Genomic DNA, 15,051 nt, shown 5'->3' on the forward strand with positions numbered 1-15,051 from the left:
GGGGGTAATGGTAGAGCCCCGCCATCAGTGCAGCATCTGGGGGGTAATGGTAGAGCCCCGCCATCAGTGTAGCATCCGGGGGGTAATGGTAGAGCCCCGCCATCAGTGCAGCATCCGGGGGGTAATGGTAGAGCCCCGCCATCAGTGCAGCATCTGGGGGGTAATGGTTGAGCCCCGCCATCAGTGCAGCATCCGGAGGGTAATGATAGAGCCCCGCCATCAGTGCAGCATCTGGGGGGTAATGATAGAGCCCCGCCATCAGTGCAGTATCCGGGGGTCAATGGTAGAGCCCCGCCATCAGTGCAGCATCTGGGGGGTAATGGTAGTGCCCCGCCATCAGTGCAGTATCCGGGGGGTAATGGTAGAGCCCCGCCATCAGTGCAGCATCCGGGTGGTAATGGTAGAGCCCCCGCCATCAGTGCAGTATCCGGGGGGTAATGGTAGAGCCCCGCCATCAGTGCTGCATCTGGGGGGTAATGGTAGAGCCCCGCCATCAGTGCAGCATCCGGGGGGTAATGGTAGAGCCCCACCATCAGTGCAGCATCCGGGGGTCAATGGTAGAGCCCCGCCATCAGTGCAGCATCCGGGGGGTAATGGTAGAGCCCCGCCATCAGTGCAGCATCCGGGGGGTAATGGTAGAGCCCCACCATCAGTGCAGCATCTGGGGGGTAATGGTAGAGCCCCGCCATCAGTGCAGCATCCGGGGGGTAATGGTAGAGCCCCGCCATCAGTGCAGCATCCGGGGGGTAATGGTAGAGCCCCGCCATCAGTGCAGCATCCGGGGGGTAATGGTAGAGCCCCGCCATCAGTGCAGCATCTGGGGGGTAATGGTAGAGCCCCGCCATCAGTGCTGCATCTGGGGGGTAATGATAGAGCCCCGCCATCAGTGCTGCATCCGGGGGGTAATGGTAGAGCCCTGCCATCAGTGCTGCATCCGGGGGGTAATGGTAGAGCCCTGCCATCAGTGCAGCATCCGGGGGGTAATGGTAGAGCCCCGCCATCAGTGCAGCATCTGGGGGGTAATGGTAGAGCCCCGTCATCAGTGCAGCATCCGGGGTGGTAATGATAGAGCCCCGCCATCAGTGCAGCATCCGGGGGGTAATGGTAGAGCCCCGCCATCAGTGCAGCATCCAGGGGTCAATGGTAGAGCCCCGCTATCAGTGCAGCATCCAGGGGGTAATGGTAGAGCCCCGCCATCAGTGTAGCATCTGGGGGGTAATGGTAGAGCCCCGCCATCAGTGCAGCATTCGGGGGTCAATGGTAGAGCCCCGCCATCAGTGCTGCATCCGGGGGGTAATGGTAGAGCCCCGCCATCAGTGCAGCATCCGGGGGGTAATGGTAGTGCCCCGCCATCAGTGCAGCATCCGGGGGGTAATGGTAGAGCCCCGCCATCAGTGCATCATCCGGGGGGTAATGGTAGAGCCCCGCCATCGGTGCAGCATCCGGGGGGTAATGGTAGAGCCCCGCCATCGGTGCAGCATCCAGGGGGTAATGGTAGAGCCCCGCCATCGGTGCAGCATCCGGGGGGTAATGGTAGAGCCCCGCCATCAGTGCAGCATCCAGGGGGTAATGGTAGAGCCCCGCCATCAGTGCAGCATCCGGGGGTCAATGGTAGAGCCCCGCCATCAGTGCAGCATCCGGGGGGTAATGGTAGAGCCCCGCCATCAGTGCAGCATCCAGGGGGTAATGGTAGAGCCCCGCCATCAGTGCAGCATCTGAGGGGTAATGGTAGAGCCCCGCCATCAGTGCAGCATCTGGGGGGTAATGGTAGAGCCCCGCCATCAGTGCAGCATCCGGGGAGGTAATGGTAGAGCCCCGCCATCAGTGCAGCATTCAGGGGTCAATGGTAGAGCCCCGCTATCAGTGCAGCATCCAGGGGGTAATTGTAGAGCCCCGCCATCAGTGTAGCATCTGGGGGGTAATGGTAGAGACCCGCCATCAGTGCAGCATTCGGAGGTCAATGGTAGAGCCCCGCCATCAGTGCAGCATTTGCGGGGTAATGGTTGAGCCCCGCCATCAGTGCAGCATCTGGGGGGTAATGGTAGAGCCCCGCCATCAGTGTAGCATCCGGGGGGTAATGGTAGAGCCCCGCCATCAGTGCAGCATCCGGGGGGTAATGGTAGAGCCCTGCCATCAGTGCAGCATCCGGGGGGGGGTAATGGTAGAGCCCAGCCATCAGTGCAGCATCTGGGGGGTAATGGTAGAGCCCCGCCATCAGTGTAGCATCCGGGGGGTAATGGTAGAGCCCCGCCATCAGTGCAGCATCCGGGGGGTAATGGTAGAGCCCTGCCATCAGTGCAGCATCCGGGGGGTAATGGTAGAGCCCCGCCATCAGTGCTGCATCCGGGGGGTAATGGTAGAGCCCTGCCATCAGTGCAGCATCCGGGGGGTAATGGTAGAGCCCCGCCATCAGTGCAGCATCTGGGGGGTAATGGTAGAGCCCCGTGATCAGTGCAGCATCCGGGGGGTAATGGTAGAGCCCCGCCATCAGTGCAGCATCCGGGGTGGTAATGATAGAGCCCCGCCATCAGTGCAACATCCGGGGGGTAATGGTAGAGCCCCGCCATCAGTGCAGCATCCAGGGGTCAATGGTAGAGCCCCGCTATCAGTGCAGCATCCGGGGGGTAATGGTAGAGCCCCGCCATCAGTGTAGCATCTGGGGGGTAATGGTAGAGCCCCGCCATCAGTGCAGCATTCGGGGGTCAATGGTAGAGCCCCGCCATCAGTGCAGCATCCGGGGGGTAATGGTAGAGCCCCGCCATCAGTGCAGCATCCGGGGGGGAATGGTAGAGCCCCGCCATCAGTGCAGCATCCAGGGGTCAATGGTAGAGCCCCGCCATCAGTGCAGCATCCGGGGGGTAATGGTAGAGCCCCGCCATCGGTGCAGCATCTGGGGGGTAATGGTAGAGCCCCGCCATCAGTGCAGCATCCAGGGGGTAATGGTAGAGCCCCGCCATCAGTGCAGCATCCGGGGGTCAATGGTAGAGCCCCCGCCATCAGTGCAGCATCCAGGGGGGTAATGGTAGAGCCCCCGCCATCAGTGCAGCATCCGGGGGGTAATGGTAGAGCCCCGCCATCAGTGCAGCATCCGGAGGGTAATGATAGAGCCCCGCCATCAGTGCAGCATCCGGGGGGTAATGGTAGAGCCCCGCCATCAGTGCAGCATCCGGGGGGTAATGGTAGAGCCCCGCCATCAGTGCAGCATCTGGGGGGTAATGGTAGAGCCCCGCCATCAGTGCTGCATCCGGGGGGTAATGGTAGAGCCCCGCCATCAGTGCAGCATCCGGGGGGTAATGGTAGAGCCCCGCCATCAGTGCAGCATCCGGGGGGTAATGGTAGAGCCCTGCCATCAGTGCAGCATCCACGGGGTTAATGCCCCGCCATCAGTGCAGCATCCGGGGGGTAATGGTAGAGCCCCTCCATCAGTGCAGCATCCGCGGGGTAATGGTAGAGCCCCTCCATCAGTGCAGCATCCAGGGGGTTAATGCTCCGCTTTTATTGAAGAGGACCCCAGATTACTGGTCACACAGACACAACGTCCGCTCCTCTCGGTGCTCGGACTCTCAGGACTGGTCACATTGTTGGTTACCAGTCCTGATGACGTCTCACCTCAGCCCGATGGGAGTGATGATCCAGTCCTGAAACGCGAAGACGATAACTGCGTGTGATGAGATCCGAGGTGGAGAAGATGGGGGGCAAACACTGGACAACTGCCCGGGACTAACGAGGACCGAAAACCCAGGGGCAGAAAAAGTGGAACATTTCAGTGCTACATGGCAGCATAATGTCCTCACTATATCATGCGGGCTGTACGTGGCAGTATAGGGTCAGCTGTACGTGGCAGTATAGTGTCAGCTGTACGTGGCAGTATAGCGTCGGCTGTACGTGGCAGTATAGCGTCAGCTGTACGTGGCAGTATAGCGTCGGCTGTACGTGGCAGTATAGCGTCGGCTGTACGTGGCAGTATGGCGTCGGCTGTACGTGGCAGTATAGCGTCGGCTGTACGTGGCAGTATGGCGTCGGCTGTACGTGGCAGTATGGCGTCGGCTGTACGTGGCAGTATGGCGTCGGCTGTACGTGGCAGTATGGCGTCGGCTGTACGTGGCAGTATGGCGTCGGCTGTACGTGGCAGTAAGGCGTCGGCTGTACGTGGCAGTATGGCGTCGGCTGTAAGTGGCAGTATGGCGTCGGCTGTAAGTGGCAGTATGGCGTCGGCTGTAAGTGGCAGTATGGCGTCGGCTGTACCTGGCAGTACGGCGTCGGCTGTACCTGGCAGTACGGCGTCGGCTGTACCTGGCAGTACGGCGTCGGCAGTACGGCGTCGGCTGTACGTGGCAGTATGGCGTCGGCTGTACGTGGCAGTACGGCGTCGGCTGTACCTGGCAGTATAGGGTCGGCTGTACCTGGCAGTATGGCGTCGGCTGTACGTGGCAGTATGGCGTCGGCTGTACGTGGCAGTATAGCGTCGGCTGTACGTGGCAGTATGGCGTCGGCTGTACGTGGCAGTATGGCGTCGGCTGTACGTGGCAGTATGGCGTCGGCTGTACGTGGCAGTATGGCGTCGGCTGTACGTGGCAGTAAGGCGTCGGCTGTACGTGGCAGTATGGCGTCGGCTGTAAGTGGCAGTATGGCGTCGGCTGTAAGTGGCAGTATGGCGTCGGCTGTAAGTGGCAGTATGGCGTCGGCTGTACCTGGCAGTACGGCGTCGGCTGTACCTGGCAGTACGGCGTCGGCTGTACCTGGCAGTACGGCGTCGGCTGTACGTGGCAGTACGGCGTCGGCTGTACGTGGCAGTACGGCGTCGGCTGTACCTGGCAGTATGGCGTCGGCTGTACCTGGCAGTACGGCGTCGGCTGTACCTGGCAGTATGGCGTCGGCTGTACGTGGCAGTATGGCGTCGGCTGTACGTGGCAGTATGGCGTCGGCTGTACGTGGCAGTATGGCGTCGGCTGTACGTGGCAGTATAGCGTCGGCTGTACGTGGCAGTATGGCGTCGGCTGTACCTGGCAGTATGGCGTCGGCTGTACCTGGCAGTACGGCGTCGGCTGTACGTGGCAGTACGGCGTCGGCTGTACGTGGCAGTACGGCGTCGGCTGTACGTGGCAGTATGGCGTCGGCTGTACGTGGCAGTACGGCGTCGGCTGTACGTGGCAGTACGGCGTCGGCTGTACGTGGCAGTACGGCGTCGGCTGTACCTGGCAGTTTAGGGTCGGCTGTACGTGGCAGTATGGCGTCGGCTGTACGTGGCAGTATGGCGTCGGCTGTACGTGGCAGTATGGCGTCGGCTGTACGTGGCAGTATGGCGTCGGCTGTACGTGGCAGTATAGCGTCGGCTCTACGTGGCAGTATGGCGTCGGCTGTACGTGGCAGTATAGCGTCGGCTGTACGTGGCAGTATGGCGTCGGCTGTACGTGGCAGTATAGCGTCGGCTGTACGTGGCAGTATAGCGTCGGTTGTACGTGGCAGTATAGCGTCGGCTGTATGGCAGTATAGTGTCGGCTGTACGTGGCAGTGGTACTTTGGCACTGTATGGCGGTATTTATGGTATATTGTATATAGCGGAGTGGGCTCATCTTGTAAGATGTTCATTACTAGGGGAGATGATGTTACCAGTGTTGATGATGAACCATCATCGGACCCCCAATGTGTGACTCATCGGACCCCCATGTGTGACCTCTCTCTTCTCCTTTCTTTGCAGCTCTGAATGAACCCACGATAGACTACGGCTTCCAGAGATTACAGAAGGTGGTGCCCCGGCATCCAGGAGACCCCGAGAGATTACCCAAGGTACGGACCAGTGCCCCCCTCATGTCAGTAACATGACTGCGATATGACCGCTCCGGAGGCGAGATCAGATCCAGCGCTGAGATCATGGAGAATACCGTGAGGTGACAACGTGGTGCCACAGAAGTGTCTGCGCGCTGTAGAAGCCCCTCATTACCAGGACAGGCCTGGTGTTAGGGGGGCGACAGGTGCGATCGTAAGTCATCGCCTCCTAGTCAGCCGATGCCGGGCACCAATATTTGGGCACTGTATATATATAGGGAGAAGCGATAGTGGGACGCCCCACACGGGACATAAAGATGGCGCTACAAATTATCTCGCTTGTTTCATCAATCTGTGCGTCGTGACAAAATTATTTAGTGGCTGCAACTTCCTGTGTTGTAGTATATATGTATACAGTATGTAGGTTCATGGACTCTTATGGTGATCATCGGCCGTTCCTGCTCTCGCTGTTGATCTCTCGCTCTGGTTCTGATCATCGGCCGTTCCTGCTCTCGCTGTTGATCTCTCGCTCCGGCTCTGATCATTGGCTGATCCCGCATTCACTGTTGATCTCTCTCTCCGGCTCTATCATCGTTCCTGCGGTTGCCGGTAACGTCTTGTTCCTCTCCGATGTAGTCTTCCATTCTTCGCACATATCACTCTTCCATGTCTCGTCACCCTCCCACGTCGTCCGAGCTCACTAACCTGTAAATGACCAGTGATGTCTCCAGCCCGGTGTAGCTTCCTCTGGGATACGAGGTCGTCTGATCAGGAATGAATTATCAAACCGTGACAAGACCAAGCCTGAAAAACATTTATTTCTGAGTCTCTCCACTGGTCACAGGAGGATGGTCTGGGGGCTCCGGTGATACCTCGGACTCACCGTGCTGCACCCCATACAGACCGGCTCCTCACCCCCAGTACATCAGGACCATGTGCAGGTGCCACAATAGAGTTATACTACTGTACACAGTGCACCCTCCATAGCGGCACCAGAATGCTAAAAGGGGAGTTAAATAGAACATTCTAGAAGCATCCTGCCAGAATCTCCCCGTCTGATCCCATGGTGCCACTGAAGAGAAATTCCCTATAAGAGTTATCTCTCATCAAAGTAAGAGAGTATCAGCCCCTATGGTCGTACGCCGATGCCTGGGCTCTGTGATCGTACGCCGATGCCTGGGCTCTGTGGTCGTACGCCGATGCCTGGGCTCTCTGGTCATACGCCGATGCCTGGGCTCTCTGGTCGTACGCCGATGCCTGGGCTCTGTGGTGGTACGCCGATGCCTGGGCTCTGTGGTGGTACGCCGATGCCTGGGCTCTGTGGTCGTACGCCGATGCCTGGGCTCTGGGGTCGTAGGCCGATGCCTGGGCTCTGGGGTCGTAGGCCGATGCCTGGGCTCTGTGGTGGTACGCCGATGCCTGGGCTCTGTGGTGGTACGCCGATGCCTGGGCTCTGTGGTGGTACGCCGATGCCTGGGCTCTGTGGTGGTACGCCGATGCCTGGGCTCTGTGGTGGTATGCCGATGCCTGGGCTCTGTGGTGGTACGCCGATGCCTGGGCTCTGTGGTGGTACGCCGATGCCTGGGCTCTGTGGTGGTACGCCGATGCCTGGGCTCTGGGGTGGTACGCCGATGCCTGGGCTCTGGGGTCGTACGCCGATGCCTGGGCTCTGGGGTCGTAGGCCGATGCCTGGGCTCTGTGGTGGTACGCCGATGCCTGGGCTCTGTGGTGGTACGCCGATGCCTGGGCTCTGTGGTGGTACGCCGATGCCTGGGCTCTGTGGTGGTACGCCGATGCCTGGGCTCTGTGGTGGTACGCCGATGCCTGGGCTCTGTGGTCGTACGCCGATGCCTGGGCTCTGTGGTGGTACGCCGATGCCTGGGCTCTGGGGTCGTACGCCGATGCCTGGGCTCTGGGGTCGTACGCCGATGCCTGGGCTCTGTGGTGGTACGCCGATGCCTGGGCTCTGTGGTGGTACGCCGATGCCTGGGCTCTGTGGTGGTACGCCGATGCCTGGGCTCTGTGGTCGTACGCCGATGCCTGGGCTCTGGGGTCGTACGCCGATGCCTGGGCTCTGGGGTCGTACGCCGATGCCTGGGCTCTGGGGTCGTACGCCGATGCCTGGGCTCTGGGGTCGTACGCCGATGCCTGGGCTCTGGGGTCGTACGCCGATGCCTGGGCTCTGTGGTCGTACGCCGATGCCTGGGCTCTGTGGTCGTACGCCGATGCCTGGGCTCTGTGGTCGTACGCCGATGCCTGGGCTCTGGGGTCGTACGCCGATGCCTGGGCTCTGGGGTCGTACGCCGATGCCTGGGCTCTGGGGTCGTACGCCGATGCCTTGGCTCTGGGGTCGTACGCCGATGCCTGGGCTCTGGGGTCGTACGCCGATGCCTGGGCTCTGGGGTCGTACGCCGATGCCTGGGCTCTGGGGTCGTACGCCGATGCCTGGGCTCTGGGGTCGTACGCCGATGCCTGGGCTCTGGGGTCGTACGCCGATGCCTGGGCTCTGGGGTCGTACGCCGATGCCTGGGCTCTGGGGTCGTACGCCGATGCCTGGGCTCTGGGGTGGTACGCCGATGCCTGGGCTCTGGGGTGGTACGCCGATGCCTGGGCTCTGTGGTCGTACGCCGATGCCTGGGCTCTGTGGTCGTACGCCGATGCCTGGGCTCTGGGGTCGTACGCCGATGCCTGGGCTCTGGGGTCGTACGCCGATGCCTGGGCTCTGGGGTCGTACACCGATGCCTGGGCTCTGGGGTCGTACGCCGATGCCTGGGCTCTGGGGTCGTACGCCGATGCCTGGGCTCTGGGGTCGTACGCCGATGCCTGGGCTCTGGGGTCGTACGCCGATGCCTGGGCTCTGGGGTCGTACGCCGATGCCTGGGCTCTGTGGTCGTACGCCGATGCCTGGGCTCTGTGGTGGTACGCCGATGCCTGGGCTCTGGGGTCGTACGCCGATGCCTGGGCTCTGGGGTCGTACGCCGATGCCTGGGCTCTGGGGTCGTACGCCGATGCCTGGGCTCTGGGGTCGTACGCCGATGCCTGGGCTCTGGGGTCGTACGCCGATGCCTGGGCTCTGGGGTCGTACGCCGATGCCTGGGCTCTGTGGTGGTACGCCGATGCCTGGGCTCTGTGGTGGTACGCCGATGCCTGGGCTCTGTGGTGGTACGCCGATGCCTGGGCTCTGTGGTCGTACGCCGATGCCTGGGCTCTGTGGTCGTACGCCGATGCCTGGGCTCTGTGGTCGTACGCCGATGCCTGGGCTCTGTGGTCGTACGCCGATGCCTGGGCTCTGTGGTCGTACGCCGATGCCTGGGCTCTGTGGTGGTACGCCGATGCCTGGGCTCTGTGGTGGTACGCCGATGCCTGGGCTCTGTGGTCGTACGCCGATGCCTGGGCTCTGTGGTCGTACGCCGATGCCTGGGCTCTGTGGTCGTACGCCGATGCCTGGGCTCTGTGGTCGTACGCCGATGCCTGGGCTCTGTGGTCGTACGCCGATGCCTGCAGGACAGTGGGGGTTAAAGCTGTGAGATTTCGGCCTTGTGACGGCACAGTGACCGGAGAGTTGCGAGGAATGAAGCGGAGACAGGTCCCCTAACAATGATAAATGCTGTGAGCACAGTGATGGCGACAAGCCCACCACCCCCCACACACACACTCCGTCCTACTGCGTTTAACCCCCGGTGTGCTGGACAAGACTATTATATTGTGCTCTTTACTAAGGATAAAGAGAGCCCCAAGCAAGAGGCTATGAGGGGCCCCAGTGTTGTCTCTGGGGAAGCAGTGCTATACGATATGTGACTATTGTGGGGTCCGGCACCTGAGACCCCCTAACCTCCTCGCGCGCTCCATGTGTTACACTCTGTGTGTCGTCCTCGGTGGAGTCATTATTGGCCGTCACTATAATGATGAGTGACTGCGGGGCCCCAGATGTGACCTCCAAGGTTGTCAGGACCGGGCCAGGTCCCAGAGGGCCCGATCCTCTATGTATCTCTGCCATCCACCATCCATCATCTCTCTGCAGATGCTGCAAATATACAATCAGGTTACACTGCTGCCCGGGACACTTCTGTAGAGATCATCAGTAACCTCATCATCACTGCCCGACAGATCACACAATAGATGTCACAGCTCACCTCCTCCCCCTCCTGTACAATGACTGATGACACCTCTATATACAGTAGATAACACATAACCACCATTCACAATAGGGGATGTCACAGCTCACCTCCTCCTCCTGTACAATGACTGGTAACACCTCTATATACAGTAGACAACATAGGATCCACCATTCACAATAGGTGATATCACAGCTCACCTCCTTCCCCTCCTGTACAATGACTGATAACACCTTTATATACAGTAGATAACACAGGATCCACCATTCACAATAGGTGATATCACAGCTCACCTCCTCCCCCTCCTGTACAATGACTGATAACACCTTTATATACAGTAGATAACACAGGATCCACCATTCACAATAGGTGATGTCACAGCTCACCTCCTCCCTCTCCTGTACAATGACTGGTAATGCCTCTATATACAGTAGATAACACAACACATAACCACCATTCACAATAGGAGATGTCACATCTCACCTCCTCCTCCTGTACAATGACTGGTAATACCTCTATATACAGTAGACAGCATAAGATCCACCATTCACAATAGGGGATATCACAGCTCACCTCCTGCTCCTGTACAATGACTGATGTCAAGGATAACAACAGAGAGACCATGCAGAATCCCACCGCTGCCACCTATTGTCAAGGATCGCAGCCGGGGAGTGGCGATCATAACTTAACCCACCTGCTGTTATCTTTGGAACGAACAGCTCTCTGCTGCCCCCTATCGTCCGGACAATTACACGATTAGCCGATGATTAAACGAGGAGGCCTCAGGCTGTTTCCACGAATAGGCTGGTTAATGGGAAACTAACAGCGAGAGTATGGTATATACATCTCAGATTCCAACGCTCTGTCTCCTAATTACAGGATGCTTTAGTGATCTGGTGAGAAGCTGCCCAGGAGGAAAGTCATTGTCTGACTGCCCTGCCCTGCTCAGAGACCCCCTGCCCTGCACAGAGACCCCCTGCCCTGCACAGAGACCCCTTGCCCTCCTCAGAGACCCCTTGCCTTGCACATATGTAGGGGATCGGCTCTTTTATTGGACATTGAATACACTGACTTTAAGGCATCATGCCCCCCTCTGAGTCTTGTGTTTGGACTAGTCGCCTCCCCCTGCTGTGGTTGGTATGTGCTGAGAGAGAAGAACCAGGAAGTAGAGACCTCGTGTGTGTCTGAGGTAAAAGGGAGAGACTCCTGCAGGATTCTGATCACAGAGACTATAAAGAAGACACTGTTACTCTATGGAAAGAGAAGATTACGGACTATAGCAAGTTTGGTTGTTTGGGACTGTGTCAAGTAGAAGTGAAATTTATCCTTTTCCTGAACGTTTTCCCTGGAGATTGAGGACTTGAAATAACACACAACACAGCGTGTCAGCCATTTCTGTGAGAGTGAAACAAGGCTTGCCTGCTGTCTGCAAGAAAGCGATCCCGTTTACAAGGAAAGGACTCAAGTGAGTTCATCCGGCTCTTTCACACCAGGAACAAGCGGCGGCCGCCATCTGCGCCTAATCTGAGCAACAAAGAGTGACTCATGAGTGTGAACTGTTAGGGTTTAGCGTAGTTTGCTGAAGCAGCGTGGCCCGACTAGCGAAAAGCCAGAAAAGCCAGACAGGGGATTAACTCCGAGTAGTTTGTGAAAGTTGTTGTGCACTGTTTGTTCTGATCTTTCATTGCCATAGCTGGAGCGTAGTTTGTGACTTTCTCCAGCTATATCTTCCTATGTTCATGTTGGTAATATCGTTATTGTAAATAGTTATCCTCATCTCCCGGCATATAATTCCTTTGTATATAATAAAGCCGGAGTTTTGTTTCAGTTTTCTCGTCTGTTGTGCCGTACTTGAATCCTGCCTTGCGGTGTTCTTTGGATACCGCTACAAGTGGCGTTGCGAGCAGGATACGGTCACAGAGATGGAGATGGCTGACAGCAATGTGGCTAATGTGACTACCGCAGTTAATGGTGGAACCCCCGCAAGGGCCCTCCCTATGAGCACGTTGTTTAGTGTGTTACCCAAATTTGATGGCCAGAATATACCCCTGACGGACTGGGTTACCAGATTGCAGAGCGCTGCCAAGATTTATAATGTCAGCCCAGAACTACAAGTTGAAATCGCTCTGGCCGCCCTGGAGGGTGAGGAGCGCAGAAATGTTTTCTTGCAACCGGAAACCACGCATAACACCTTAGAAGAGATGGTGACGTTTCTGGAAGAGATGTACGGTGAAACGGCTAGTGCGGGGCACCTCCGGGCAATATTCTTCTATCGGTTGCATCGAGAAGAGGAGGGAGTCTCCCAATACGCCACAGCGTTGCAGGAAGTACTTGCAGAGGTACAAAGGAAGGAGGCAGACGGAGTAGGCGGCAAGGGATCTGTAGACCGGATACTTCGACAACAGTTTATTCTGGGACTCTACAGTACTTCCCTGAGATAGATTCTGCGTGAGCGAGTGAGAGTGGATCTGGTCTTAAGTTTTCGACAAATATTAGCAGAAGCGATGGCCCGAAGTAAGGAAGACCGCTGTGCCTTCGGAATGGTGCGTACTCAGGCCGTCACAACTGTCGGAGGCTGAGGTAATGAAGAGACTCAGTTCAGGGTATTGCAGGATCTGCAGAGTTCCCTGAATATTATGCAAGAAAAACTGACACGAATGGAAAGGAGGATGGGAGCCAGCTCCGCCGCTGAGATCACATACCCGGCCCTAACAGATCCTTATCAGATCTTCCCTCAGTCCCCTGAACCTAGACCTCACTACACTGGTCCGTTGAACCCTTATGGTCCCCCGCCTACAATGTCTGTGAGTTGACAGTGTTATGAAGGTCCTCAATATCCACCACCAGCGGTCCCCCGGCCTGTGCCACTCTACCCGAGGCCCCAGCGTCCTTCACAGCGGCCAGTCGGTTGGATGTCAAGGGCCCCGCCCACACGCGGATGCAGAGAGGGACGCCAGGTTGCACAGTGCTGGCGATGTGGAAGTGAAAGACATTTCGCTAGAGAGTCGGAGTGATTTGCAGGGATGTCCAGCACCCCCGTTAAACTTCCTTCCCTTGCAGTAGTGGGGCGTACTGCAGGGGGGTAGAAGGACAAACCACCCAGCACAATTCTGAACATCTGGTTTCAGGCTGTCCCATCCTGCGAGCTGAGTTCGAAGGAATCCCAGTGGACTGTTTGGTGGACACCTGATCACAGGTGACGACTATGCCCGAGTCTTACTTCAGTCGCTACTTCCAGGTGATGGCCAAGCCAGAGCGGGAGACGTTAATTCAGGTGACGGCGGCTAATCAGTAACCGATCCCAGTCACAGGGGGTCGTGTGGCTGAACGTGCGGTTATGTGTACAAGATGTGGGAAGGAAAGGTATCCTGTTGGTCCCTGAACCATTCAAAGAAGATGTACCGGTGATAGTGGGTATGAATATTCTACGGCAGTTAGACCAGATCATGTTCACTAAACGTGGGCCTGGCTACTGGCAACAGGCCACCCCGGATAAGCCCACTCAGAAAGCATTTCAACGGCTGATCCGCGTTTGTGGGACTCAGAAGAGCTTCCCGATACACCAGTCTGTGGGCATTATCCAAGTGCCGGGAAGGGCGTCCCTCAACCTCCCTCCTGGTCGGGAAACCATTCTCCCACTGCCCATGTGAGCTTTCCACAACCTTGAAGGAATGGAGGTGGCTATTGAACCAGTGGGCCTAGGTGAAATAGACCAGATTGTCCTGGTGGCCCGGACCCTGGCTGTGGTCCCAGAAGGGAGAGTACCCATCTGAGTCGTGAATATGGGGCCGAGAGACGTCCATTTACCACCGAGAGTGGAGCTGGCCCAGGTGTACCTACATCGAAGTGAAGTGTTGAGTCCGAGAGAAATGACACTGGCCCCAGTAGATGATGCAGTCTGGACTCTGGCCATCACAGCCGAAGAGAAGGGGGCACCAACTCCAGAATGGAATGGGCGAGCCCTCCTGACTCAGATGGGGGGTGGATGTGAAAGCCCTAAATTCGTATCAGATACAAGCAGAGGAATCAATGCTGTGGGAGAATCAGACCGCGTTCGCCCGTCACACTGACGACTTTGGCTGCACGGACGCCATCACTCATGAGATACCGACGGGGGACACTTCACGATTCGAGAAAGATGTCGACAGATACCCCTTAAGCTGTACCAAGAGGTGAAGTTTCTGCTGAAACAGATGTTGGATTCGGGAGTGGTGCATAGTAGTCAGAGCCCATGGGCAGCACCAGTTGTGCTTGTCAAGAAGAAGGATGGGACCCTTAGTTTCTGCGTGGACTACAGGCTGTTGAACATGTGCACCGTGCGAGATTCATACCCTCTGCCCCTTTTGGAAGAGTCTTTCTTTAACGGCCCTGGGAAAAACAAAGTACTTCTCTGCTCTGGATTTGGCTTGGATCAGCCCCCTCTTGGCCTACGCAGATTTCGACCAACCATTTCTCTTATACACTGATGTCAGTTTTCATGGACTAGGAGCAGTCCTCTCGCAGATTCAAGACTGGCATGAAAGAGTCATCGCCTAGGCCAGTAGGTCCTTGAGGGATACGGAGCAGAACCCCCATAACTATAGCTCCTTCCGTCTGGAACTCCTCGTCCTAGTATGGGCCATGACAGAGAAATTCGCAGAGTACTTAACGGGAGCCAAGATCCAAGTGCGAACGGATAACAACCCGTTGGCCAATCTGGACACTGCCAAGCTGGGGGCCATGGACCAGCGTTGGGTTGCCCGTCTCACGAAATTTGACTTCTCGATTCGCTACCGCTCTGCCTCGGAGAATACCAACGCTGATGGATTGTCAAGAGTAACCTTCAAGACTCCGGGAGAAGACCGTGATGAGCACCTAGAAGAAGAGGAGATCCCAGATTTCCGCAAATTCACACCCATCGCGGTAGCGACACAGTCGAGGAAGGGGAGACTCGACCTCTACCCAAGTCACTGGGAAGAACTAACAAAGAATAAGGTCGGGTCCAAGGTGAGGATGCAGGGTTGCAGCAAGCAAGTGACAAGCTGGTTAGCCAAGGAAAATGGCCTGACAAGGAAGAAAGAGCTGCCCTAGATCTCGAAACGAAGTCCGTGATACGCCAGTGGGATAAATTGAAAGTTCGAGAAGCCGTTTTATACAGCAAGTGGAAACAGCCTGTTGACTTAGAGGCAAG

General features: G+C 57.4%; 1 protein-coding gene across 1 annotated transcript in view; it reads left to right on the top strand.

Moving 5' to 3' along the window:
- Positions 1-15,051, top strand: part of LOC141164814 (transcription factor COE3-like) — a 349,802-nt gene that overhangs the window by 322,496 nt on the left and 12,255 nt on the right. The window contains exon 11 of the mRNA XM_073650397.1: positions 5,699-5,787. Within this exon, the coding sequence (XP_073506498.1) occupies positions 5,699-5,787 (89 nt within the window). The remainder of the gene's footprint in view (positions 1-5,698; positions 5,788-15,051) is intronic.

Source organism: Phyllobates terribilis, unplaced genomic scaffold (assembly GCF_046119375.1).
Source record: "Phyllobates terribilis strain yellow unplaced genomic scaffold, ASM4611937v1 Scaffold_1__5_contigs__length_1240528914, whole genome shotgun sequence".
Lineage (NCBI taxonomy): Eukaryota > Metazoa > Chordata > Amphibia > Anura > Dendrobatidae > Phyllobates > Phyllobates terribilis.